At 40.8% G+C, this 27,406-nt stretch overlaps 1 protein-coding gene across 4 annotated transcripts in view; it reads right to left on the bottom strand.

The window, feature by feature from the left end:
- LOC120739103 (neuroligin-2-like) overlaps nucleotides 1-27,406 on the bottom strand; it is a 247,508-nt gene that overhangs the window by 73,917 nt on the left and 146,185 nt on the right. For 3 of the 4 annotated variants that reach the window (XM_040040765.1, XM_040040768.1, XM_040040766.1), the window contains one exon: nucleotides 7,908-8,057. In XM_040040765.1, the coding sequence (XP_039896699.1) occupies nucleotides 7,908-8,057 (150 nt within the window). Of the gene's footprint in view, nucleotides 1-7,907; nucleotides 8,058-15,663; nucleotides 26,764-27,406 lie in introns of those variants that run through there. The other variant, XM_040040769.1, reaches the window with a different exon arrangement.

Below are 27,406 nucleotides of genomic sequence, written 5' to 3'. Positions count from 1 at the left end.
ACGTATTTGTACAGACAAGCAAAAAAGAAATATAATAAAATAAAACATATTCGTCTAACATGAAATAACAATTGTTTGGTCTGAAAAGGAGTAGGAAGAAGTATACACATACTTATTAACTCCTACCCCTGCTCAACATCTTATTAATCCCACATATTTACCTAATTCTCCTCATCACATATTCCACACAATACACAAGAAACTTATATCAACAAGGCTGGCACGATATTTATAATTTCAATACGAGTTGACATATTTATACATACAATGGGTGATTGTTTTTTTCAATATCATATCCTTCCAAAAGTAATTTTCAAAGTGTCTTTATGAACTTGCCAATTCCTGAGCATTGCTGTAATTCTGCAGTAAAGCTATTCCACAGTTTTACTCCATAAATAGTTACACAAAAAGTTTTAACATTGGTGAACCCTGCTTCCAGGTCCAGGTCCAAACTACTCTGTGTTTATTAAAGCTGTTGCTTTTTTTTTAACATGTTTTAATGCTTTGTATTCCTGCAGCAGTATATTAATGATTAACCTCGTATTGTGGATGGATTATCTCAGTTGTTCTCCTGGCTGAAGTTTGGAACATTTACAGCATCCTGCCATGCGGTTGCATTTGTCCCTAACCATCAGGAAACCTCACGTTAACTGTTATAGCGAGTCGACGCTAGACAGTTTAACTTAGGGTTATATATCCCTTTTTTTGCATGACAATTCTGTACGTTATACATCAAACCATTGTAACATAGTAACTTTAACCTTGGTAGGATGCAATGTGCTATGACTATCATCACAAGGTGGCATCTAGAAGCTGCTTGGTAACTGCTATTCAACAACAAATTCTGAATAACACCCTGTTAACAAGAGGCATCAGACTTGTTAAACATGCACTAAAAAAGCCTGAAAGAAGAGAAACTTTCAAAGCCACAGACAACTACAGCTGTCAGAGTGTTGCGTGGAACTAAGATCCTGTAAAAACTCAGCTAGCTTTTAAAACACGTCACAAGTCTGCCATTGCCAAAGAGCTTCTAATATTCTCCAGTATGCATACATGTATATACACTTGATGGGGCGACCGTGGTTCAGGGGGTTGGGTAGCTCATCTTGTAACTGGAAGGTTACCGGTTTGAACCCCAGCTCTGTGTGTCCTGGTCGTTGTGTCCTTGGGCAAGACACTTCACCTACCGCCTACTGGTGTTGGCCAGAGTGGCCGATGGTGCAATATGGCAGCCTCGCTTCTGTCAGTCTGCCCCAGGGCAGCTGTGGCTACAACTGTAGCTTGCCTCCACCAGTGTGTGAATGTGAGAGTGAATGAATAATGGAATTGTAAAGTGCTTTGAATGTCCTGAAAAGCGCTATTTAAATGCAATCCATTATTATTACTTGATAAATAAAAAGAGAACACTGATGGCTGATGACAGAGGGATTTTGACTCAGTCTGCGCTCCAGATGGGTTAATTATTAATCGCGTTAGTCGTGATTACGGCACGTTAACGCTCATAGCACTAAAAAATTGTAAGGTTGCCATTGGCTTTAATCCAGATGAAAGAGGTAAACCTAAGAATGTAACCAAAGCGGCGTGCCACTAGTGCAGACGTATAGTGCAAGCAAAGCACTCAAACACGACTAAGTTGCATGAGCATGTACGTGTCCACCATCCGGCTGAGTATGATAGGCTATCACCAGTTTCTGCACCTCCATCAACAAGCAGATGAGGTGGGGGCATTTGCTTGCAGATGAAAGAGGGTGCTGTTAAAACAGCACTATTATTCTGTTGACTGCTTCTATTAGCTCCATCATTATTAGCAAACTTACTCATGAGCAGATAAATAAATAAATAAATCACCAATGGGCTCATCGATAGTCGTTATTTTTTATCAAGTTGCCCACCCCTACCTGTGCCAAAAACATTTACTATACATTAAATGATTTGAATTTTATGTGTTTATAAGTTTTGGCAACCAGATTCAAGTTCAGGAGCAGAATAAATTGCACTTCCTTTTGCTCTCCAGATACAGTATGGGCAAGGCATGTTTCAAAGACCAGCTTTAAGTCCTAATTAGCAGCAGTGCATTCCAATTAACTCAACTCCAGCTTTAATCATTTATATGATCAGGGTAATTAAATACATCACTACGTCGAAACCATACAGCACAGGAAACTTTGCGAGACCCAGACTAATTTGTGGTAGGCTTCGTAAACCAAGACCACAAAACTGAACTCTTGCACTGCTGACTGCAGCACCGGAAGGCTGCATCGCTGATGATATCGAATATAATCTCATGCGAAGACGTCGGCCTGCGCAGAAACACACGCTGTTTCGAGTTTTCATATCACATGGCCACATCTAGCTTCTGTATCAATAATTCCTGCATCGCCCTTCCAAATCGACATGTCGGATTGCTGAAGCAAGAACACAAACAGCAGAAACCATCGCACAGCGTATCCACAGAGCAGACATTGATATGCATGACTGCATGCACCTACACGTGCCTGGTGCACACCACCTCTAAACACACAAACGCTCGCTTCTAACCCCACACTAGCTTTGCCTCTCTCTGTCAAAGGAAAATGCCATCCATCATGCAGGATGCATGGGGTGAAAGATTACTCACATTTCTCCCAATCATGGCCAAATTGCTCTGGATGGCTCTCATATTTGGGAGATGGCTGTGGCCGTCTCTTTGCATACAAATGACAAAGTCTCCCCCGCAATTTGCTTTCTCCTTGACTCAAAGAATGTGATGAGAGAGTTACAGACAGGGTGCAGGAAGAAGAAAATGCAGAATTGCAGCTGGAGGACTGGAAGGAGGGAGAGAGATGTAACATACAAGGACAGATAATTAAGTCCAACCTAATGCTCACGTCATTAGGTATGGCGTGATACTCTGGGAGAATCTAATGCCGCTGCGACACCTGACTTATTTTTATCATCTTTGAAAACTACATTTGTAATCCACACATTTAAATGTCTTTTGTACAGGATTACTTTCATCTAAAAGTCAACGCACCAGGTTCAAGCTGGCATGAAACAGCACTATGAATATCCTCAGTATGCAGAACTATCATACAGCATTGCTCTATAAGAGTACTAACAGATATTTGACGCTGTCGTTGACCACATATAAAAAAACTATTTACATCTTACTGATAAAAACAAATCAAAGAGCGCTGGGAGCACGAATTAACAAGTTAACAAGCCAACAGTGTAGCCAGGTTTTAGTCTGGAGGTAGAAACCTAATGCCTGAAAAGTTACCAATCCCCTTGTTATGTTGAGAAAAACAGGAAACTAGCCTTTGCTTTCTATTCCCAAGTTCATCTAACCTGGAACTTTGCTAGAATTGCTTTTCCTTTCAGAAACAGGGTTTCTGCCAGTCTATTACAAGCTTGGTGGCCCATCTGGTCTAAACTGATCCACTGCTGGTCCTAAGCACTGTGGATTTTTTTTCATACATACACAAAAATATAAGCATTAAGCTGGCTAATATACAGCCATGGTTAAACAAAAGTACACACAATGATTGAAAAGCTGCTTTTATTTAGTAACTGCTTTCTGTATGACTTTATCAATCTCTCACATGTTTGCTTGCTTTGATCATTAATGCCACGTAACAGACACACAGACTGATGGGCAATAACAACTGTTGATAAGGTTCCTCTGTGGCATTGTGGTAACACAAACCTGAATGCGCTTAACAACAAGCTGCCAAATTTTTCTTTTATAGTGAGCCTCACTCTTGATGCACTTCTAAGGAAGTCAAGGAAATCAAGTACATTTGTTTAGCAGGGCCTTGCTGCTTTTACCCTCTTAGTTCCTGTATTAACAGTGACAGTGTACTTTTACTTCTTCAACATTTTACTCAGTAGCCTGCTGTTGCCATTAGCTGTTAAAGCTATAAAAATAGCTCAAATAACTACATGAGTTTCAAAGGGAATAAAGGATATGGCAAATATACTGTAATTTACAATGAGTTTAGCTGTTCAGATGATATTCGACTACCTCCAGACACAAATTCAGGACTAACAGAGGTAAGATGAGTAAAGTAAAGCTAACTGTGATTTGGTGCTTCCTCTCTATTAAATGTTGTAAACATGAAATAAACTACCTGGTGCCATGAGAAATACTAGCATGCTCCCATGTTTTTCTCAATCATTTCAATTTGACAGAAGAAAAAAAAGAAAATACCTTTTTCACACTTTTACAGTTGTGTCAGTCAGGTTAGCTAGCGTGATAGCACTCAGGATAGCCATGGCATTGCAGTAGTATTCACAATATTCTGTATGATAACAAGTGTGTGCCGGCTGCTAATGAGCACCACTTCACCTGCAAGCTAATTGGAGCTAATTACAGCTCCACAACCCTGGTGGCAGCACTTTTAGGAGGAGAATGACACTAGCGCTGACTCTAAACCACAGCGGCTAGATTTTGGCTAAAACTGTCACTCTTAACAAAGTAACAAACTCGTTACCAGCACTTTTCTGTAACAATTAACTTGATGAGAAGAATTACACTTTTATAGATAGCAGCAATCAACAATAACAAAAGCAACAAAAAGGCCTTTTAACAGTCCTTTAATAGATATTTCATATTGCATTCTGTTATTCACTGTAGCAAAAAATGCTGATGAATTCAATAGGGAAGCACTGAAAAGCAAACACTTTAGGTAATTGCATGCAAATGAAAATGTGTCACCGCAGTAAAGGCGGTTTAAATGCTCCAAAAACAACACAGCAACATCCTTTAAGAAAGAAACAAAACAAATCAAAGCCAGGCTGCCTATTTTAAAACAGCTTCCAGGAGCCCGCTCTCTCTTCGGCTAATGAAATATCTAAAGCACTTAGTTTCCTTTAGTTAGCACCTGCCTCCTTAGAGGCATGTTCCTCCTCTCCAAGCTAAATTACTTGGTCTCAGTGGAGCGAGACAGAGTGCGGTAACAAAGAGGAGAAGTCGAGTGTATTTTCAAAAAAGGGATGACGCGCTCGTGCTGGAGAGCTGAGGTGGCAGACAATAGTGTGCTGGCAGATCTCACAGTGAACTGAGCAGACAGGTTACAGCGTGCTACACCGGGCCTGTAAAGCCACTTTAACCACTTTCCAAATCCCTCACTTTCCCTCAGTGCTGCCGCTGGTACTAACAGCTCAAAAGTGCATCATAACCAAACCTTCCCCTACCAAAATACTCCGCAAAGGTTTTTTTTTATTTTTTTTTTTACAATGCCTACTCTCTGTGGAATGAATTATACATCTGCAAAACAGTCATCTGAAAGTTGGAGGTTCTGGGCGAGGGCGTGCAGTTAAAATGAGGAATTGTGAGGTGCATTTCCACGTCAGTAAAAATGCCACATCTGTATATGATTTGCATGCTTGTTCTCTTCTTCCACTCCTATGTTTAATAGACTTCCTGGCAATGCAGGACTCAGTGGCCAAATAAAAAAACAGGATGTATGGTGACAAGAGCACAAGAATTAAGTAAGTAAGCTAAAAGATCTCACAAAGCAACAAATCATGCCACCACATAATGAAAAAGCTGACATACTTTTATTATCAGTCTGAAAAGAGCCATTTCTAAGGCTTTAGGACTCCAGTATTGAAGTGACTGGCCTACCAAGATTCCTCCAAGAGTCTACTGATGACTCATCAGGTCACAAAATAACACAGAACAATACTTAAAGACCTGCAGGCTTCACTTGCCTCAGTCAAGTTCAGAGTTCATGATGCTACAAGAATCACACCAGCAGTCAAACATGGTGGTAGTGTAACGGTCTTGGGCTGTTTTGTTGCCTCGGGACCTGTTAGACTTGCCATAATTGAGGGAAACATGAATTCTGCTCTGTATCAGGAAATTCTGAAGGACAATGTCCAACCATCATTGTGCTCTGAAGGTGTTGGTTGCATTTGGGTTATCCAAGTCCACCTCTGAATAGCTCAAAAAGAAACCAAACAAAATAAGATGCTTTGGTATCACCTTAAGCAGTCTGTTAATACTTTTCAGTCTGAATTATAACAATTCTACAAAGAAGAGTGGGCCAAATTTCCTCCAAAGCACTGTGAAAGATTCACTGCCGGTTATCACAAATACATAATTGCAGCTGTTGATGCCAAGGATGGCACAACCAGTTATTAGGTTTAGAGGGCAATTACTTATTAACATAGTGCCGCAAGGATAATAAATAAGCAAAAAAAAAAAGAAAAAAAGAAGTCAGGAAGGGTGTAAACAGTTTTTCGCAGCACTTCAACTTTAACTCTATGTAGACCAGTGTTTCCCAACCTTTTGGAGCCACGGCACATATTTCACATTAGAAAAATCACACGGCACACCACCAAACAAAAATGTCACAAAAAGGATATTGATCATTTTCCCCCTGCGCACCAGGCACAGTGGAATTGGTTTGGTTTGTCCCCAGTATACTTTTTTTGCTTTCTTTTGACCACTACTCATGCCAGGGCTTCATCTGGGTCGGAATTTTCTCCAGGATCCAGGTCAGATTGACTACGTTTTCTTTTCAAATATTTATCTATTTATTTATTACACGCTTTGTCGTCTCACTCACAGCATGACTATTATGTAATTTCTTCTTCGTCTTCTTCTGTTTTATTGGCAGTTGGCAACCCATTTAATGAGAGCAGGTAGTTGTACTGCCCTCTAGTGGAAGAGAAAGTAATCAATCTGCCCGTTACTAATCAGGTTGAACCAGATAATCTTCCACGGCACACCTGATTATTTCTCATGGCACACCTATCCACAGTGGTTGGGAAACAATTATGTAGACAAATCTAGACACGATTTAAGGTAAGATTTTTTTTTTTAAATTTTAGGAGAAATCTAGTGCATATGAAGCCATGTGCTTCATTCCTCCCAACTTAAAATAAGTCACTGTTGATTATGGCTCCATATATGTCTTCAACCACATTTTTGAAAGTAAAATTCTTCTGATTAATACATTGCAAAACCATATCTACCTTCTCTTCTACCTGCTCTTCATTCTACTTATTCTGTGTTCTTCTATTTTATGAGAAAAGGGACCATGATGCACGGTGGGATGGTGGTTAGCACTGTTGCCGCACAGCAAGAAGGTTCTGAGTTCAATTCCACCACTAGGCCGGGGTCTTTCTGTGTGGAGTTTACATGTTCTTATGTGGGTTCCCTCCGGGTACTCCGGCTTCCTCCCACAGTCTAAAGACATGCAGTTAGTGGGGATAGGTTAACTGATCAATCCAAATTGCCCATAGGTGTGAATGTGAGAGCGAATGGTTGTCTGTCTCTGTGTGTTAGCCCTTTAACAGACTGGTGACCTGTCCAGGGTGTACCCCGCCTCTCGCCCTATGACAGCTGGGATAAGCTCCAGCACCCCCTGCGACTCTGTTTTTCTAGATACCAGATTAATCCACAATGATCGTGATCTATCCTGGCACCATCACCAAGGGATACCATGGAAACTAAGCTTGAATTGTAACATTTTTTATTTCTTTTTATTCACACTGCAAACTGGGTAAAGACAAGCCAAACTTCCTTTCTGGTGTGTTTCAGCTGAACGAGTCTGGCTAGTGTCTTCATCTCAGCTCCCCCTGTTTCCAGGAAAGGGTTTACAATGCAAAAGTTTTGTAAAAAACAAAAAACAAAACAAACAAAAAAAGGCCATCAGTATTCAAAGAAAATTAAAGAATTACACAATCGGTGTTTAGACAGTGAGGGGAAATCTATAAGCAAGTGAGCTGTAACGATCAGGCCCTGGACTGGTTGTCATTACAATGATGGATTCTATTCATGTCACCCATCATCGACTCAGTTTAGAGAAAAGAAGAAACGTTCTTTTAGCTCAGCGTTTGGGGAGATATGGAATATAAATCGAATCTATTTGTTGGTGCAAATCTGTTAGCATGAAAAAGTCATGAGGGCCACTCACCGAGCACGCCGAGCCTGTAGTTCATGGTTACCACGATCACGTTGCCGTAGGCGGCGAGGACGCTGGCATCAAACATGTTTCCTGTGCCTTCCATGTAGGAGCCGCCGTGAATAAACAGCATCACCGGCTTCTTCCTGCGGTCACGGATATCTACATGCACAAACAGGGAAAAACAGAGTGTGAAAGAACAAAAAGTCAATGACTGCATTCACAGTTATGATTAGACATTGTGTTAGACCATAGTATATGGAACAAACTGCAGCGTGATGAAAACACAGCACTGGATCAGTGCTGCATTACTTCCTGCGGCTGGATGCCAACCTTTAAAAATGGGCTTGAGCTCATTTAGATTTCAGCCAATGATTCTAACAACAGGCAGTAACGAGAGGCGCCACCGTGAGAATCTTGTCAAATGTTTCCTGGTGATTAAAGCGAGAAAAAAAAGGCTTGAAGAAAATTACCAGCTACTGTAGTGCTTCACATTAGAGCCTGTCGTGCATCAGTCTTTACTTCACACTGAGGCCCAGATTGACTAAAACTGATGCAATTCCTAGCGCAGTGCAAAAGCATCTGTGTGTGCAACTGAAAACTGATGGCAGCCTGAGGCAATTAGTTTCAACAGAGAATGTCCAGATAAATTCACAGAATATCTGCACAACAGCTCTTATGATGGGGTAGCTCAACGTGTTGGTGTCAGAGTTCACCCCAAAGAGCTCTCTGCTGCAGAGAAGAGATGTTTAACACTGTGCAAACAGCCACTCTCTAGTAAACACACTCAAAGCAATGTGGCACAACATACAGAAGGTAAAAAAGAAGGTACCAGGATGACACTAGGAAACATATCAAAGCCGGGCCCCAAAGGAGTGGAGCTGATGTCTGTATACTCCCCTCTGAAGAGCATTCAGTGCGCAATCAACACAAAATAAAAGGCCACTGGCTCTCAATATATCATGTGTGCAATAAATTTCCATAATTTCCTCATTTTATTTTGCACCTCGGAACTCGGAACCCCCATAAATGCAAATTTCAAGTCGCCTTGAGCTGCAGAGACAGCTATAGAAACCTATTTCTAGGTCAACTCCCCTGTGTGGAATCTCTAGAAGAACACAGTTTTCTTGGACACTATCATTTTGCACTGGCACAAATTGTTGGTGGGTCCCGCCTGGAGGTGAAAAATGGAAAGATAGCTAAAAAGTTACCCATGAAAATGTTACGCAAGAACATTAGAAAACAAAGTTTAGCTCCAGAGTTGCTTCCCGTAAAGTTTTCTGTATTAATTTTACTGAAAATAAGTATAAATGTGCAAACTGGAGGCAGGATCTGTCTATTATTAGCTATAGTGATTTAAACTAAGTTGTGGGGATAGGTTAATTGCCACTAGGTGTGAGTGTGAGTGCGAATGGTTGTCTGTCCCTGTGTGTTAGCCCTGCGACAGACTGGCGACCTGTCCAGGGTGTACCCCGCCTCTCGCCCTATGACAGCTGGGATAGGCTCCAGCGCCCCCTGCGACCCTGAAAAGGATAAGCGGACACAAATGGATGGATGGATTTAAACTAGTGTTGCCTGGACAACACTAACTTAAATAATAATGCTTAAAAATGTGAAAACAAGTACTTAAAAACATATTCTCTGCAATATATTGTAAACATGAATTTCTGAGGCAAGCTGAAGGTATTCAGTTAATGTAGACCTACTGTGTTATTTATTTCCTTATTTTCTCTTATATATAATATATGATGATATATACATATAATATACTGTTACAGTGGTGGATGCTCATATTAAACAAAAAATACAAACAATGACACAGTGATTTCTCTACCACTAGCTTGAGGCCTGCCTCCCAAACAGAACACTTCTTTGACCCCACCCACTTTCTGTTCAGATCTTTTGTTTGTAAAGGGTAGCCAATCAGAGGAATGTTGGAAAGGTAGCAAAAATGGTTAGTTTCAGACACTGGATGAACTGACAGGTTGCACCAAGACCTGGTAAAAGATGAATAAAGGCTATTCTGAACCATAAAACACTTAAAGCTACTCCAGTGGAGTCTAATTATAAAAATATGAAGCTGAAAATGAGCATAACAGGTGCCCTTTAAACTCTATGGTTGCTCAGGGAAGCTATGATGATACATTCTGGCATCCTCCACTAAGAAACTCATGCAGCTCATTTCAGAAAGCATCCAATGTCAGTCCTGAGAGTTTTCAGCATACGCCCTCCCCTGCAGCGCTGTGCATGCACATAGGACGGTCCCCGATGGGCCCTCGTTGGCCTTTGAACCAGTCTCCTAGCTGACTGTGAGCAGCGTCGCTCCTGCCTGCCAGGAGCCTACGGTAGCATATGGCACAGAAGACTCAGAGGAGTGGCACAGTGACAGCCCCTGTTGGCTTCTGTTTGTGTGTCTGCGAGTGTGTGTGCGTGCAGGCCTGAGGATATGAGCAAACAGTAGTGGCGAATAACCACATAAATAACCACTACTGCATCTATTATAGAAGGCAGGAGAGATGGAGGGCGTGCGGCTCTCTTTGAAAGCTGCTTATATATATGTAGATGCTGTGTTAAGTACACAGACGTATGTAAGGTGGCTGCAAATGTAGCACCGTAAATCTCCAGTGATAGACTAGGGTGTCACAGACACATCCATACAGAGCTATGGCGCTAAAACCAGCGCATCAGTCAGGCAGACACACTCACACCGGCGAGAGAGAAATTCACAGGCAGTTGCAATGGAGAAGTCGCTATGGCAACTGCTCCACTTTGATTTGTTTCCGCCTCTCCTGCCTCTCCCTCTCTCACTTGGACAAAGTCTCATTGACTGTTGCTGTGGCAACATATTGCTGTCCTGCATGCCTAACCCCATGATGCCCTTCACCGTGCTTCTACCTGCATGTCATTTCATTAGCAGCGAATGACCACATGCGCACCTCCTACATGCATGTTTCTGCATTCTGCTGCAGCGGATGAAGAGCGACAGCCCCCGGCATCGAGGGACAAAATGCAGATGCACACGCACACAAACCCACAAGATGCAAACACACACACACACACACGCACAAAGCAGACTGTCACAGTTGACCTGTAGACTCGGCGTCCACGGATCAGTTACAGGGCGAATCGTTGTGGCACAGTGACTGATAGGACCGAGGCCCTCAAGGGTAACAAGCTCTCCTCTCTTTCTCTCTCTTTCTCTGCCGCTGGCTTGGTTGTGTTTCTACCACAACTAAAGCTTAGCGTGCGATGCCCACAAATGGGCTGGTGGTTAGCTCTCCACCCTCAGCTTCCATACTTGAACCACATGTGGGTTGAAAAAAATTCAATCATTCATCAAAGTGTGCAATCATGCTTTAAAATTACTTTTTGCATAATTTGTTTCTCTTCAGTTATTTTGTTGACAATGTGAACAGGTGCTGCACGACAACAGAATGTCCCATACCATGGAGGCAGCTGGGGAAATGGGATAGTGTCCACGTATACATACAAAGCCTCGACAAATCCTTAACGTCCATGTTTATAATGGGCAGATGGTGAATACTCTCACACAGGCATGAGCTAAAGGAGGGGCTTAAAGCTGACTCATTTGTTTTACACTAACGTTTGCATGTTCGACTAAAAGAATTAAACGGAGTAGATTTATAAAACAGGTCAACACAGCCACTGTACGGGGCGACCGACTGAGGTTTACTCGCGCTTTGTTTCATGGCTTTTCAGAAGTGTGTGCTCCATCTCTGCTAAAGTATGTAAATATTTCCATTTCAACAGGGAACAAAATCATAAACGTTTTGCTCAACTGCCTTAATCTGATAACAGCTATAGGCCACAGCTGTTTAACAGCATTTGATATTTTTCATATGATTTGTAATACTTTTTCCGTATAAGCCCTCAGTGAGTTATGTAAGTAACCACCTACAGCTGGTGTATAATTCCAAATGATTATATGTGTATTTCAGACCATAGTAAAAACTTTTTCTTGCAAATATCTTTAAAAAAAATAGTAATTTTCATTTAATATTTCAAGGGAAAAAAGTAAAAAGTTCCAAGTTTCTATTTTTTCCCCTTTTTCCACAGCTGATCCATCTCATATCAAAAGTAAGACTTTCTGTGTTTTACTTTTAGCTTATTATTAGTTTGTAGCTTTTCAACTTCACATACAAATGATTTAGCATTAGAGGGACCTTTTGCTTATTTTAACCTCTATTTTTAATCTTAGACTCTGCTAGAGTAGAGGGCGCAGCACTCCAGCTTTCCCTCTGAAATAAAATGTATTAACAGCCTGCTCTTTTCAGGGCCTCGCTCCCTTTATGGCAGTTTTTATCTGATTGGCCTTCCCTTGTAAACAGAGGGTTTGACGGCATATGGGAGAGAGGTCTCTGCTCAACGCTTTGCTCGAAGTTTAGCACTTGGCAGGCCGATATTGGCGAAACCATCCATCCATCCATCCATTCTGTTCCGCTTATCCTTATCAGGGCTGCGGTGGGGCTGAAGCCTATCCTAGCTACCATAGGGTGAGAGGCAAGGTGCACCCTGGACAGATCATCAGTCTGTCGCAGGGCTGACGCACTGACCATCTCTCCCTCACACTTGTTAAGAATCCCCAATTAACCTAAACCCACTTACTGCATGTCTTTGGTTTTCACAAACATGGACGTAATTATTTGAAACTCTCTCCCTGTATGGTCATGGCAAATACTTGAAAAATCTCTTAATAACGTAACATTTGCTTTTATGTCATTGTGGAATAAATGATGAGGGTCTTGTCTTCGCGGTTATTGTAGTCATTTTTGTACAAAAACTGAGAACCTTGAATATTTGATGTTTCAGCACCTCAAATGCAGGCTGACAGCTTAACAGTCTAAAAGATGTCAAACTCAAGGACAGGGCCAAACCCGTCCTTTAAGATCTCAGCAGGTTTTGGCCCTTCGGTGTGTACGCAGCAACACACACCACACCGCAACTTTGCTTTCACTGTAAACTAACAAATTAGCTGACAGAGAACGGCACGAAAAGGAAAGTTGAAGATGAAGGCAGACAGTGCATCTTTAAAGAGAGGCCCGTGTATCCATTTACTACGAGTTGATGTCTGCGTTCAAAGACACAATCTGCATTGTCACTTTGAATCCACGCAGCAGCCGAAATACAGAGCCAAGGATAAGAAACAAGAAACAGAGTCTTCAAAAAGTTGCTGAACCGAAAGAACACATGCAGCTACGACATCACGTGCGTGCTCGAGCCAAATCTCAAAATGATGATGCTGTAAACGGGACATGAATTTTGCAAAAAACTACAAAGTTTATTTTAATTTTTTTGTGTGCAGCCAATTTCATGGCAGGACGCTAAGCTGTCCAGCATATGTAAACTACCTGATCAAAGATGTTTTCGTTTTTAATGAAATTTCTCAGGCAGCTGTTGGGTTGCCATGTTCAGTTCTCTGAAACAAGTAGTTGTTAGACGGCTGTATAGTAGTCGACTGTAACAAGGGCGCAAGATTTTTTTTTACCAAGTGAACAGATGGAAAAATAAATTTTTTGCTGACTTTTGGGACTTGTTACAGGCTTCAGGTGGAGCAAATCACTAAAGGCAGAGTGGGATATCAAACATTAAAAATGTGAGTGTCAATAGGTTTTACGTGTCTGGATATAAAACCTAGATTTTTGAGATAATGCTGAAATTTCCTACTAATTTACTAACAGGATTCCTTCAGTCATTCCAAATAAACTATGAACAAATCAGTTATGGCGTTAGTTCAGATAGCCTGCAAAGTCATATTGAGTTCAAATCCAGTAGATTCACTGATCCCAATGTTAACCAACAGCTGATGGCTCAAGTGTTATTTGTCTGTGCATCCAGACGTGAATAGGGTGAGCAATTCTACCCACTTTAGCCTGCCCACACATGTTGTGTATCTCCAAGCCACTTTGCAACCCAACTCCTGTCCAGCTCCTCCTTTCATTTTTTATCTGACATACTGAGTATCATACAGTGCTTAACAAATCTATTACACCACCCACCCAGTGTAAGGTTTGGGCCACAGCTGATCTAAATGAACAGTAAGGGTTTTTCCACCAGTATGTGCAAGCTCTTTAACTGAAATTATATTTTTAACGCTAAAATATTACTAATCGTGTTACCCGTGAATTTTCAAATTTACTGTTTTATTAAAGGAACATATAGTAAAGCACATTATTACTTTTTTATTAAAGAAGAAGAAGTCCAGTGTGCCAGCTCAACACACAAAGTATCACATCACCTGCCTTTGTTCAACAGATTTCTGCTACTATGTATAAACGATTACTGGCTACAAGACGTCTACAAAGCTGATACCTGCACCTGCATCGTGATGGTGTTAAGATATATTCACGATAAAGACGGTGTGATACATCACTAAGAATCGCCTTCCACTTTCCCAACATTTGGAATCAGAAGCAGGCCAATTTACTGAGGTATTTTTACATTTACACTTCTTTCAAGTCATCCATGTCGACTCCTCGTCATGTAGAGTCATCATTTTATTCCCCCCTCCAGTGGGTTTTGGATACCCCCTCTTTGTAAGTATCCTCTCTCCCCTGGTAGGATAATTAATATACTGATAAAAGCGGGACAATATCTGTCTTACTGAGCAGCCACTGAAGTCCGCTCATACAAATTTTGGGAGCTCAAGAGCAACATTTTCAAGCCTAACCACCGCATGATATATTATATCTTCAGCAGGCCTAGTATTTGGTCTCGGATGAATATAAACAAGTTATAAATAATTTTCCAAAGTCCTGAGGGACGTAGAAGGGGAGAAACTCAATATCCTGACAACTATATGACTCTCAAAGTGTGCAGTTCTTGCACCATCTCTCATTAACATAAATACACACACCTCCACCTGCTATTTTTCCCCGGGCGACCGTAGATCAATATCCATTCTCACGGGACAGCTAAACCCTGCGACTTGAAGGCAGAAACTGTCCCTTGCATCCTATAGCAGTGAAATACCTCACAGAATACTGGAATATGTTGCTAGTTAGTTGGGACAGAATATGAGATAGAGAAAGGATCAGTGCTGGCTCGCTTCCACGAGTCTGTGCCCTCCACTGCACACCTGTACACCGACCTCTTCACCTTTATACTGGAAGGTCCTCTGCACCAACCCCCCCGCTCCTCTCCTACGCTCCCTCGCCAAGCTTTAAAGTCAGCATACCGCCTCAGCTGCCAAAGTTGTACTCGGCTATAGTGAAAAACGCACGACACTGTAACATAATCTGCTCAGCCGCGGAAATGTTGTCAGAGCTCGCTCTGGAGCCCAAAACAAACATCAGGCAGCCATGTTTGTGCTGGATACGTCTAAGTTCTTTCAATAAATCCGAGGCATCCGATGATCCCAGACAACTTGAATACAGGCGAGTAAGGGCAACAGAACACTCAAACATGAACATGAACATAGGAACATGTCTGGCAGGCATCACTTTGTGCTGCTCTCGCACTTCAAACAGTCCATGCGCGCACATGGACGGGCGTGCCATCGAACCTATCCTGACTTAAAATCCATATTTCAATTATTACTGATAAAAAGAAATGCATATTCACTCCAAGGCCAAAAGTTACTATGAAGGATGCCACGATGCACAGGTTAAACGACAATTAACTAAAACACAAATTCAACAAGACGAATGAAATCTAATAACAGAAAAAAAAAACACTGCTCGGCTCAGTAAACACAAACAACAGCAGCGAAGACAAAGCAAGATGGCAGAGAGCAGCTGAGTGCTGGTACCCCGAGGAGCTTAGCACGGCTGCTGATCCTTTCAAGCAGAACGGAGACAATGAGACGATTAGGCCTAAACTTGTGTCGAGCATTCCAGTTTAGCACGCTGTCCACCACGGCCCTCGGAGACACCACCCCCTGGTCCCCCGATGGAGACAAACGGCTTCCTTTCCACTGCATCATCAAATGAGTGATTAGTCATGGGGATGGAGCGCAGTCGGCCACGCTCTGTGCGTCACCGTCGGCCGCTGATTTTATGGGAATTGATGTTTGCTGACAGTAAACACTGACACAGCCTGCTGAGAGGGAGGGGAAACTCTGACATGCGCTTATTTCCGACAGGATCTGGAAAGATGAAGTGCCTTCGGATTTAAAGGTCTGCATGAATATTTTAGCTGTTGATTTTTTCGGTGGGGGGAATAAAAAAGTAGGACTAACCCAAGAATCAACTGCATCGCGACTTGGTAGATTCTCCCCTTTGAGCCACAGAAGCAGAGGCTATGCTTTCAAAAGCATATTTCACTTTGTAACAGAACAGTGCGATATCATCTTCCCATATGTTGACCTGAGCATGGAGAGATGGTGAGTGTAGGGCCCTCTCCTTTCAAAAGCCATAATTAAAAAGATATTGAATCACATTGGGGCGAAGCGACAACTCGGGAAGAGGAAATCATACAGAATGTACTATGAATTAACATTTTCAATTCTTCCATGCAGGCTTCACTTAATGCGTTTTTCCACCATTTCAACTTCCAAAAGAGTGTGTGACCAGCGAGCGTGCACGCACGAGCGCATGAGGTGGAGATAAATTTTTGGCCTTTTACACTCAGGTTCCAAATCGTAATAATAGTGAAATTGCTCGCAGCAAAACGATGAGCTGTCATCTGTGTGCAAATACGCAGAGGCCCTTTGTGTTAGTGTTCCAATTAACAGAAAGGTTACAGAGTAGTGGAAATATTGCTACAGGGTAATGGAGAGAACACATCAGGGCATATTTCTTTAATTCTGAGCTCTGTAATTTCAGTCATGATGGACTGGAATTATTTCTGAAAGCTTATCTTCAGTGTGCAGGTCAGGCCTTTTTTTAACAAATACACATATATGTGAATTTACTGTATTTCCCCAAATTATGGTGCTAAATATATTCTGGGATAAATCTTCACTCTGAATATGCAAAGAAGCTTCCTCAATGAGAAAACACTCGCTGAAAACTAAAAGTGCGTCTTTTGCTAGAATCCAAAATGCAAGGCACCACAGTGAGTCAAGGTTGCATATTCAAAAGATTCATTTGTACATCAAAAACGTCCTTTTTGAAACAGGCCAGATTTTTTCTAAATTGCCACACCCTTATGTATCTGTAACTTGAAAGAGAGAGCGGTGAAGTTGTTCTTATACAGACCCCTGTCCACTAAAGCAAAACAGCAGGAAAACTCCTCAGCTGGACTTGGAAGAAAAGCAGAAAAAGGTGCATCCATCCACAGAGTTTCCTGGACACTGGTGTTAACAAGCAACAAAACAAAAGGGAAGGCAATTACTGAACAATAACTGAAAAAAAGGGATCAACTGAAGGATAAAGAGTACCTGAGAAAGTAACGTCAAATACTGAAAAAGTATGGGTGAGATATTGGGAAATAGTGGGAAATAAGAGTGTGAGTATCCTTTTTTTTTAAATGATGGCGTATTTAAAATGCATAGCATATAAACTTTACTTGTTAGGATTTGTATTGATGAAGCCTAGAAGTGGAAGGGTTACCTCTTGGAATAGAAAAAAGCTTTTCAGTTCATATGTTGTGTTGTTTGTATTTAATTTCACCCCTTATGTTTATTTGTGTAATTCTAAGAACAGAGTTTTAACCTGCTGTCCGTCTGGCCTTCATCATTTCTGATGGGAGTATGCGTGGTCTTCTTTACTGTGAGGCAGTTTGTTTTGAATGAGATGAGCGTGCACGTGATTCGGTGGGAGGTCAGTAGCAAGCTGATGTCACAGAGGGCTGCTGGAGGTGGAGACAGACGTGCGGTGATGAATGGGCTGTGATGAGATGCAAAGCAGCAGAGCTGACCCACCGAGCAGGGGTGTAAGGCTTAATCGTTAGAGCACAATGGATCAAGGCAAAGGCCACGCTGATTGCATCTGGGACGTGCGTGTCTGCGGTCTGGTATGATAACGCTTGTGAGGACCAACAACTTCTGCAGTGAAACGAGGAAAGTCGAGGCATTTTATTAAGGTGGTTGGTCAGACCACCTTAATAATTTGTGGATTTGTGTCAGAAATACAATAACCAATTATCTGTGTTCTGGCACATAGTTAACTTATAACACTGACTCCTCACACGCTGAACATTTCTTGCTCAGTGCAGGAGAAACAAGCAGACATGTGAGTCCTTTCTTAATATTCTGTCATATATGTCCTGCTCACATTAAAGATGGCCAAAGTTCCAGATATTAAAGTCAGTGTACGAACATCTAACTGCCATGGTTCTGTCTTTAGTTACTTTCTTTTCTACATTTAAATCTGTTTGTTACTTTGTTACATATTCCTTTAGTCTCACTAGTACGTGTGCAGTTGTGTCAATCAGTTTTGTATTTAATAACTAAAAATCATATTTTGTTTGGTTGAGATCAGCTGACTAACTTGAAGAATACCCAGTTTCTTTGTCTTGCTTGGGTAGCTTTCGCAGTATGCGATGGGTCATCATCGACTAACACTGTGAAGCGCTGTCCACTCAGTTTTGCAGCATTTGGGTGAATCTGAGCTGAGAGTATAGCCGTCTACACTTCAGAGCTGCTCCTGCTGCTTCTATCAGCAGTCACATCATCAATACTGTCTCCACCATGTCTGAGAAATAATGTGGCATGTTTAAGATCACGACCTTTCTCCATATTTTCCTCTTCCCATCATTCTGCTACTTCTTCATTTGTACCCTGCCTCCCAGGGTGTCTTCTTGCCTTGATAAAAAGCTGTGAAGTTATGTGATCACTCACTTTAGTTGTCTTGTGCGATCTTTAAAGTCTTGGTTTCTTTTGGTTTTTCAGCCTCATGATGACCTCTCTCACCTGCACTGGCATCTGTTTGGATCTCATATTTAATATTAAAGTGAAAAGCTCTAACAACACAAACGCACTTAATCAGATTCAGAAATTCTATCTGCTTTATTTGTCTTGAAATAACAAGAAACGCCCATGAAATTGCTTGTTGCATGAAACTGGCTCTAATTCCCACACGGTCCCTTACATGATCATCTCAGGCATATAGCTGTGAGCACAAAAACCCCGCCCACCTGGTGTTCATACCCTCTGTTTGTGATGGGCAGCCAATTGAAGCAAAGTCGACTGAAATGTGTCCAATATGAGTGGAGGGCCAAACATCTTGTTTCACATCAGGGATATTGCACCGTTTGATTATATTTTCAGTGCATGTACACACATAAATACATATATATGTATATAAAAGAATGCTTTGAAATGTCAGCTATGCAAAGCTACTCTACTAGAATACCTCAGTTTAATATCAATGTCAGACTCACTTTATTGTTTCTACTATAATATGATTACACGTTATTTGATCTCTTCTTTTATGGCTGCATTTAAGTGTTCCCAGATACGTTAGATAAGTAAATCTATCTTATCAAAAAATATGAATTGTGCAGGAGGCACACTGAGACAGAGCCTTTTTAAAAAGTGCTCCATGAGGATCTTAAGATGATATATTATTGTGCTGCCTTTCAAGTCAGCAGTTCTATTTTAATACTTCTAAAGCAGCTGTTTAAACACATTTGAAAGCATTTAATAACGTCAGTGCGTCTATCTAACACTTTACATTTAGTGCATAACGGAGAAGATTCATGCAATGACAGAAACTACTCAGCCCAGTGAGGCACGAGTACAAACAACAACACTGCAGTGCAGCTCAGCAGTCGTCTAGCGCTGTATCGCTTTACATTAAGCTAAATTTGATTTGCTTGTCGGCGCAGACAATTACAGGAAGGTTCGCCCTCACTGTGTTTGTGTGCAGGCTGAAGAGTCACACTCGAACACACACACACACACCAAAGTGTTCTCTCCGTCTGCCCGAGCTTATAACACCGGGACTGCAGGGACCAGCATGAAGTTTAGATGATCCTTGCTCTTGTACTGTTTGTACTCTGTCTACACCAAATTCACTGCCTGCGACAGCAAGCAAACGCCCACCTCACAGCTCAATATGCTTCCAAAGATCAGATCAACAAACCATATTTCCTAAAAAATAAGCAAACAGCTTGTGCTCGAAGGTATTGGACTCAACCGCAGTATTTTATCTGACACTGGATAATATCAGAGATATTATACTGGATATAATTCCATGAAACCTGATTCATAATCTAGAGTCAGCACTTTAGATCACCAAAAAAAACCCCCAAACAATAAAAAAAAAGTGGCAATGTGCCGAGCGGCTTGTCCGCTTGCTCTTTTTGAGCTCAACACCTCCTGCAACCACTTTCCCTTTCCCAAATCAGACAGCAGTGCTTCTTCTCTCCGTTGGCAGATTAGGAGTGGGCGAGGTAAAAAAGGAGCAGAGGGAGCAGGAGAGGAAAGATGAGTAGGGCCGCTGGGAATAAGAATAGCCGCGCCCTGGCCTGTCTTCCAACAACCAGCTCTTATTACACTCAACAACATCTCCAGAAACATAAGGACTCGCTCATTTTCTCTCTCCCTGCCCATATATCACTCTCTGCCCCTCCTTCGTCTTCTCCGCCTCTCACTTTTTACCACCACAAACATCCTGTTGATCAATCTAGCTCAAATTCTTTCCATTCACACTTCACTTCCTCCAGCAGCAGTCACTCTCTTGTCCTCCTTCTGATCTCCATTTTGCCTGATATCTCCTTTCTTTTATCGTTTTTCCCTCCCATTCCTGCCTCCATCTTAATCTGCAGCTGGCTGGCCTCTTGCTGGGAGACTCTATTTCGAAAGCCCCTCATATGGCTGGAAGCCCAACACGCTCAAGCTTCTTGTTTTTACTCCAACTGCACCGAGTCTTCCTTATTCTGTCTTTGTTCCACTTCATTTGTCCTCCTCTATCTTTTTCTCATCTCTTCATCGCAGGCTTTTGGAGCACTTCTACTGTTAAATTGTATCCCTCTCCTCTCTCCCATCTGTGTTATAAATAGTGGTTGGATTAGGCGGACTTTCTTTCTTTTTTATTTTGTTTTGCTCACTATTAGGGAGCGGATCAATTCCACAAATTGAGTGGATGGGGAAGCGAATACACACAGACGGCCCCTCTGTCCTCCGAAATGCCACAGTGACAAAGACGACACAAACACGGCCATTGTCCTTGTTTTCCCACTGCGGGCTCTCCCTTTTTCTCTCGTAACAGTCCTCTTCTCTTCCATTTGCCACATCCCTTTCTTTCAGCCTTAAGCCTTTTGGACTTCAGTTGACCCCTCTCATTTTCTGCCTCGTTTTCCCGTCGTTTTCCCTTTCTTTCTCTCTGCATTCATTATGCATGACTGGTAACAAAATAGCCTAATTTTATATGAACGTGTTTGTTTGACTCTAAGATTATGCGCGGTGTGAGATAACAGGATCGTGTTTGAAGTGCCACACGACCGCGGAAACACAGAGAGCAAACAACACAATTGCTCATATAAATACAAATGCCATACTCATAAATCAAACTCTGCTTGAGCCTTAAAATTTATCCCAACCTTATTGCTTTCTACCTTGAGGCACTCTACCTGCTAGTTCATAAAACTACCCATACACATAATTGCTTAATGCCATTGGAAGTCCCTTTTTGCTTGGAGACCTTCATAACTTTTAGTTTTAAACATGAACTATTTTGATGTCCCTACATATTCTAAATCCTTGACTATGTAGACAGATATCTGAGCTTAATGTAACTATCATTACCAAACACTAACCCTAACACTAGATGGGTGATCAAATAAAACAAATAAAACTATCCAAACTACAATCACTTTAAACTTAATGTTTAAAAATCATCTTTGGTCCTGATTTCTTAAGTTTTTATCTTCCTTCTTCGTCACTGTGGCAGTCTGTTCCTTTCCTGCTTATTATATATAGACGCTCACACTGACTCCTTATAACTTCAGTGTTTATTGATTAAAAACTTGCTCCTTGTTGCTTAAATTATTCTACCCTCCTTGTGCTTAGAGTCTATCCGTACTCTAACTGTTATTTGCTCAACGCTGTTTGAGGTTTCTTTCAGCTTAAAGACTGTCTTCATAACTTTTAACCTATAAATATCCTTAATCCCTTTTTTGCTCAAATGTAATCCCGTCTTCTTCAGGCTTAAATTCATTACACCTCCCTGCTTTTAGACATTTCTTATACATTAATACTTGACGTCTTATTGCTTAAACACTAGTCAGTCTCTGATTACTTAAAAAATATAAACCTTATTTCTGGTCACAGAACAATCCCATCTCCATCACTTGAAGATCCCACTTTGGAATCATCCTGAATGGTCAAGGATTCGGTTCAGTCCTTTTGCCTCAATGCGTGCACCTCCTTTTCACTGCTAAGGCTAATGTTCTTATAAAGACTTTACTTACTATTTATCATATTAAAAATAATCAACTGACTCATTGTTTCAGAAACATTTAAGGTAGTTATTTCTTAAAAACTGCAACCACTCATTATTTCTTAAAGCTTTAACATTCCTCTTAACTTTTTATTTCTGAAAGACTGGTCTGTTGTGAGATGCTTCCGGTTTCTATTGCTCCTCTTTAAAATATACTGACAAGAACTCAGAGGTTTCCTCAAAGAGCTCTCTGTGACATTGATCCTTACAGATGTATAAGGTTCACCTGCACTTGACTACCGCTAAAACATCACTCAAGCTCCAAATTATTTAAAATCATTTGAACTCCTTATTGTGTATAGTTTCCGATGTGCTAACCATAAGGAGTAGCTAGCTTCTCTACTGCTTAAACAAAACTTTGACCTTTCCATTTAACAATAATCTAGATCGCTGTTTGCTTAAGAACGGATCCATATACTAGAACAGTGATTAACAAATTTCTCATGAAAATGATTTTAATGCTGAAATATAATTGTTGTTGATATCCATGATTAACAAAAAAGAATTAACAAAAAAGCAGCAAACATTAGCAAAGCTTATTGTTGTGTTTTCTTGACTAAGATGCCAAATTATAGTTATTTACTTCCTGAACAGAAAAATGACTTTTAGTGCTTCTCAGAGACGTCCAGTGTGTCGTCTCAGATTTGGGCATAAAAACGGGAATTCAGTAAGTTGTTGATTTTATGACACGTGCTCAAGTTTTAACACTGAATGATTTACAAAAGAACAACAGTAATGGTTTATTCTGCATATGTACGCCAGCATGTGGGGACATAAATCAAATGATTTCCTTTACTTTGTACATTGTGTCAATAAATAAAACAGCCATGCTCTAACACTCCACCCCATCTATTTCCTTCCCTGTCCTCATGCAACCTCTCATTATCCCCAGTCCACCTCCCTTGTTCGGCCTCTCTGCCCTCACCACTTTGCTCTCTCCTATAACGATCTGGTCATTACTGGGGCTACCGTTCCAGCCCTGTTTCACGGGGGTGTGTGGGGTCTAATTGGGACTGAATGAGCACGAGTGTGTGTTGCTGTGAGGTCTCACTGAATGGGAGGCTTGGTGTGTCTATCCCACCCAAGAGTGGTGTAGTTGAATGGAGTCTTTACATAGAAACACGCATTCTAGCATATTTTACACACAAACACCCGCTTTAATTCATTTCAACAATCCCTCTCTGACTTTGAGAGGTATATACTGAAGCATTGTTTTTGTTTTAAACTTACTTTCAGTGGGTTTATTATAACAAAGGAGGCAAATATACATTTTGTATTCGGCTCCCCTGTGGTAACAGCAATATGCAAAACTCAGAATAGCTGCAAGCTCGACGATCCATGGCAGCATCACACTGTGGCAAAACTCCTGCAGTTCTTCTACCATTTGTATTCAAGTCACATAAAAAACAGAAGTTTATGTCAGTAAATGTTAGAAAGCTCAAAATGTCCCTTTCATCTGGCGAACAACTGGAATAGTACGGCTTTTTTTTAACATGGAAAAGTATTTTTGTGAGATATCTAACAGCAAACAGGAAATATCTTTTTAACACTGAGGGAAGCTTTAGTATTGTTACGTCCAGATTAGTGTGTACCAATCCTATGTTCACATGTAAAATAATACAATTGTGTCTGCAGCTAAGATTTTGTAATCATCAGGTTAGTATGAGAATTGTAACGGAAACAAGCAAAACCTGTCCACAGTGTGTTTAAAAGGAGCCTCAAATATGGTATATATGTAATTTTTTGACCCAATTAGACCGCTCTCACTTTGTGTGTGAAATGTGCTGTCTATTAGTGACATTAAATGGCTGCACTGTATCTTAACAAAGTTATAATTTACATTCTAAGTATTAGAAAAATCCCACGCTGTGCTACGTTTGGCTGTAATTTTCAGTAAAAAGAAATAAAAAGGAAGTGATATTAGTGTTCACAGCTTTCCTGTCAATAAGGACAGAAGAAAGAGTGTAGGCAAGACAGCTTTCAAAGGTTGTGTGGTTGTGTTCACTTCAGTCCTAATGCATTTCATTCATTTAGCTGAATAGAAGAGCTCACAATGCTGCTGAGTATAAGTGACCACTAAAATCAAATGTTGCGCCTACAATTTTGTCCAACAACAACCGTAAATGCTTTAAGATAGTGAGTGAAAATTGCTTTAAGAAGTGGGAAAAAAACGAGATATATTAGGTGTCTCCTGCTGGGCAGTAAACCATCCACTACAAGATGCTCCCTCTAAAAACGTAGTAAATGTCATACGTGTACATGATTCTTCAAGTAAGTCTGATGCAGTTACGCAATGCAAGCAGCAACCTCAAATGCTAAAATGTTCAACTTGCAAACATGCTGTTCACAGTCTGATACCGAAAATATTTTTGGCCTTTGCAAAAATTGAGTAATTTTACTGAAAAAAAAAATTGTTGTTGTGAATGATGTTGATATGTGCATAAAAATGTGCAATTTATTTGTGGCCTTCAAAGGAATCTACAAATATATTTGAGTTACATGTGAGAATATTGTTGCTATTTTGTTTGTTGATTTTAGGGTAGAGTATCTTTAATGATGAGAATATAGGCCAGGCATAAATATAAGCACTGCTTCAGCCTGAGCCTGTTCAGCCATTGTTTGTAAAACAGGCATGGATCTTAGATGGATTTTTTTGTACAGTCTATGTAATATGTGATAAATGAATGAATGAATGAATGAATATCAAATGTAAGTGTGATAAATGTGAGTTTTTTATACTTGGATCTGGGTTGGATTGTGGCGGGTTCGACTGACGTGTCCTGACATAGACGGCTGTAGCTAACCGTTTTATGCTAGGCCTGAACTAAACTAATTCAAATTATTTATACAGTAATTATATGGTACTCAATTTATTTCATACAGACCACCCAAGAAGTTGTTGGTTCAGTTTTGGTGAGGGAAATTCAACAAATTCTACAACAGTGATCTAATTGAAAAACACATGTCATGAAGTGCGTGTCAAATTATATTTTCTGGCAGTGTAGTAATGTAATGCACTACTGGAAAATATCATTACAATTTTCATTACAAAGTTTCTTCAATTAGCTACACAATATGCAATATAAAAAAGTAAAAAAGACACCTCTCCTGTACACTAGGGCTGTGCCACATCATACAGTCTGTGAAAATACTAGTATAAGTATACTTTTTTTTTTACATCATATAAAAATGTTATATCACAATATTATTGCTATGGCAACCCCATGGGTTTATGTTCCCTTGTGCGTGCAACAATGAGACAAGCCGGGACATGTTAAAGAGCCGCTCGTCAGTCTACGGTGACAATTTAGTAAAAAGGGAGCTACTTCAATAACCTCCAACAAAACACAGTACTTTGCACAATATGCAGAAAAAACTTTACCCGCTGAAGGTGGAAGCAACAAACTTATTCAACCACTTGAGGCTAAAACACACATTTGAGTACAATCAAGCTACGAAGGAGATGCTAGTCATTTGTGGAGATGTGCAATCCAAACAAATGATTCCACAGAGCATCGTTCCACCATTCACTGGCTGCACTACATGTGAAGAGCGAATGAATGAAATTGCTGGTGCAGTTGCACAGTGGAATAGCAGCGCTTTAACCAGCTGTGGACCCATGACACAAAATCCCAGGTAGAAAATATTTTTAGTTCTATGATGTGACAACACTGTGCAGCTCTTGACAAGTTACAGGGTTAACTTAATTTAACTATTGTTAAACTAAAGTGTAAGGCAGTTATTATATACATTTACTTAAATATTCCAAGGACAGTAGCTAGACTAAATTTTGGTTAGATTTGACATGGTGTGTCACTACTATTGCACCATAACGCTGCTGTTTCTAGCACCCAGTTTCACTTTAAATTAGGTAGTCTGTCATCAGTGACAGCAGCTCACTGGATAAAAATGGCTTTCATTTACACTTATAATGCTGTTAAAACATTGTTGCCTGCAAGTATCAATAAAACTTAAGCTTTTTTTCCCTATCCAAAATATCACTATCGCAGTTTTTCTTGAAATATCGTGATATAACTTTGAGGCTATATCAGCCAACTTCAGAGAAGTGAAGACAGGTACATTATTTATATTTGTATTGCCCCAAACATAATGGTAAAGCAGACGGTAAAACAGACAGTATGCAAACACAAAGCTAATGAAGGATGTTAAATGTGAGTGTATGCAGACCCCAGCCCAGCTGCCAGAGACAGATCTTCAACAGACTACAAAGTGATGAGCAGTCAGGAGGCTTGTAGCCTCCATTTCTACCTGTGCATCTTTCTACAGTACAGTTTCTGTGTTGATTCTTCGAAATCTCTTTTGGTCTTTTCTTCAACTTTGCTTTGTGCTTTTGGTCTAGTGTTCAAATTTAAGCAATAAAAGAAACATGGTAAGTTTTAGGACAGAGGCCTGTGTCAGTGTCTACAGGGAGTGCAGAATTATTAGGCAAATGAGTATTTTGTCCACATCATCCTCTTCATGCATGTTGTCTTACTCCAAGCTGTATAGGCTCCAAAGCCTACTACCAATTAAGCATATTAGGTGATGTGCATCTCTGTAATGAGAAGGGGTGTGGTCTAATGACATCAACACCCTATATCAGGTGTGCATAAATATTAGGCAACGTCCTTTCCTTTGGCAAAATGGGTCAAAAGAAGGACTTGACAGGCTCAGAAAAGTCAAAAATAGTGAGATATCTTGCAGAGGGATGCAGCAGTCTCAAAATTGCAAAGCTTCTGAAGCGTGATCATCGAACAATCAAGCGTTTCATTCAAAATAGTCAACAGGGTCGCAAGAAGCGTGTGGAAAAACCAAGGCGCAAAATAACTGCCCATGAACTGAGAAAAGTCAAGCGTGCAGCTGCCAAGATGCCACTTGCCACCAGTTTGGCCATATTTCAGAGCTGCAACATCACTGGAGTGCCCAAAAGCACAAGGTGTGCAATACTCAGAGACATGGCCAAGGTAAGAAAAGCTGAAAGACGACCACCACTGAACAAGGCACACAAGCTGAAACGTCAAGACTGGGCCAAGAAATATCTCAAGACTGGTTTTTCTAAGGTTTTATGGACTGATGAAATGAGAGTGAGTCTTGATGGGCCAGATGGATGGGCCCGTGGCTGGATTGGTAAAGGGCAGAGAGCTCCAGTCCGACTCAGACGCCAGC

This window comes from Simochromis diagramma, unplaced genomic scaffold (genome assembly GCF_900408965.1).
Source record: "Simochromis diagramma unplaced genomic scaffold, fSimDia1.1 OVJJ01000317.1, whole genome shotgun sequence".
NCBI lineage: Eukaryota > Metazoa > Chordata > Actinopteri > Cichliformes > Cichlidae > Simochromis > Simochromis diagramma.
The sequence above is the reverse complement of the archived record's forward strand: the minus strand, read 5'-3'. Positions and strand labels throughout refer to the sequence as shown.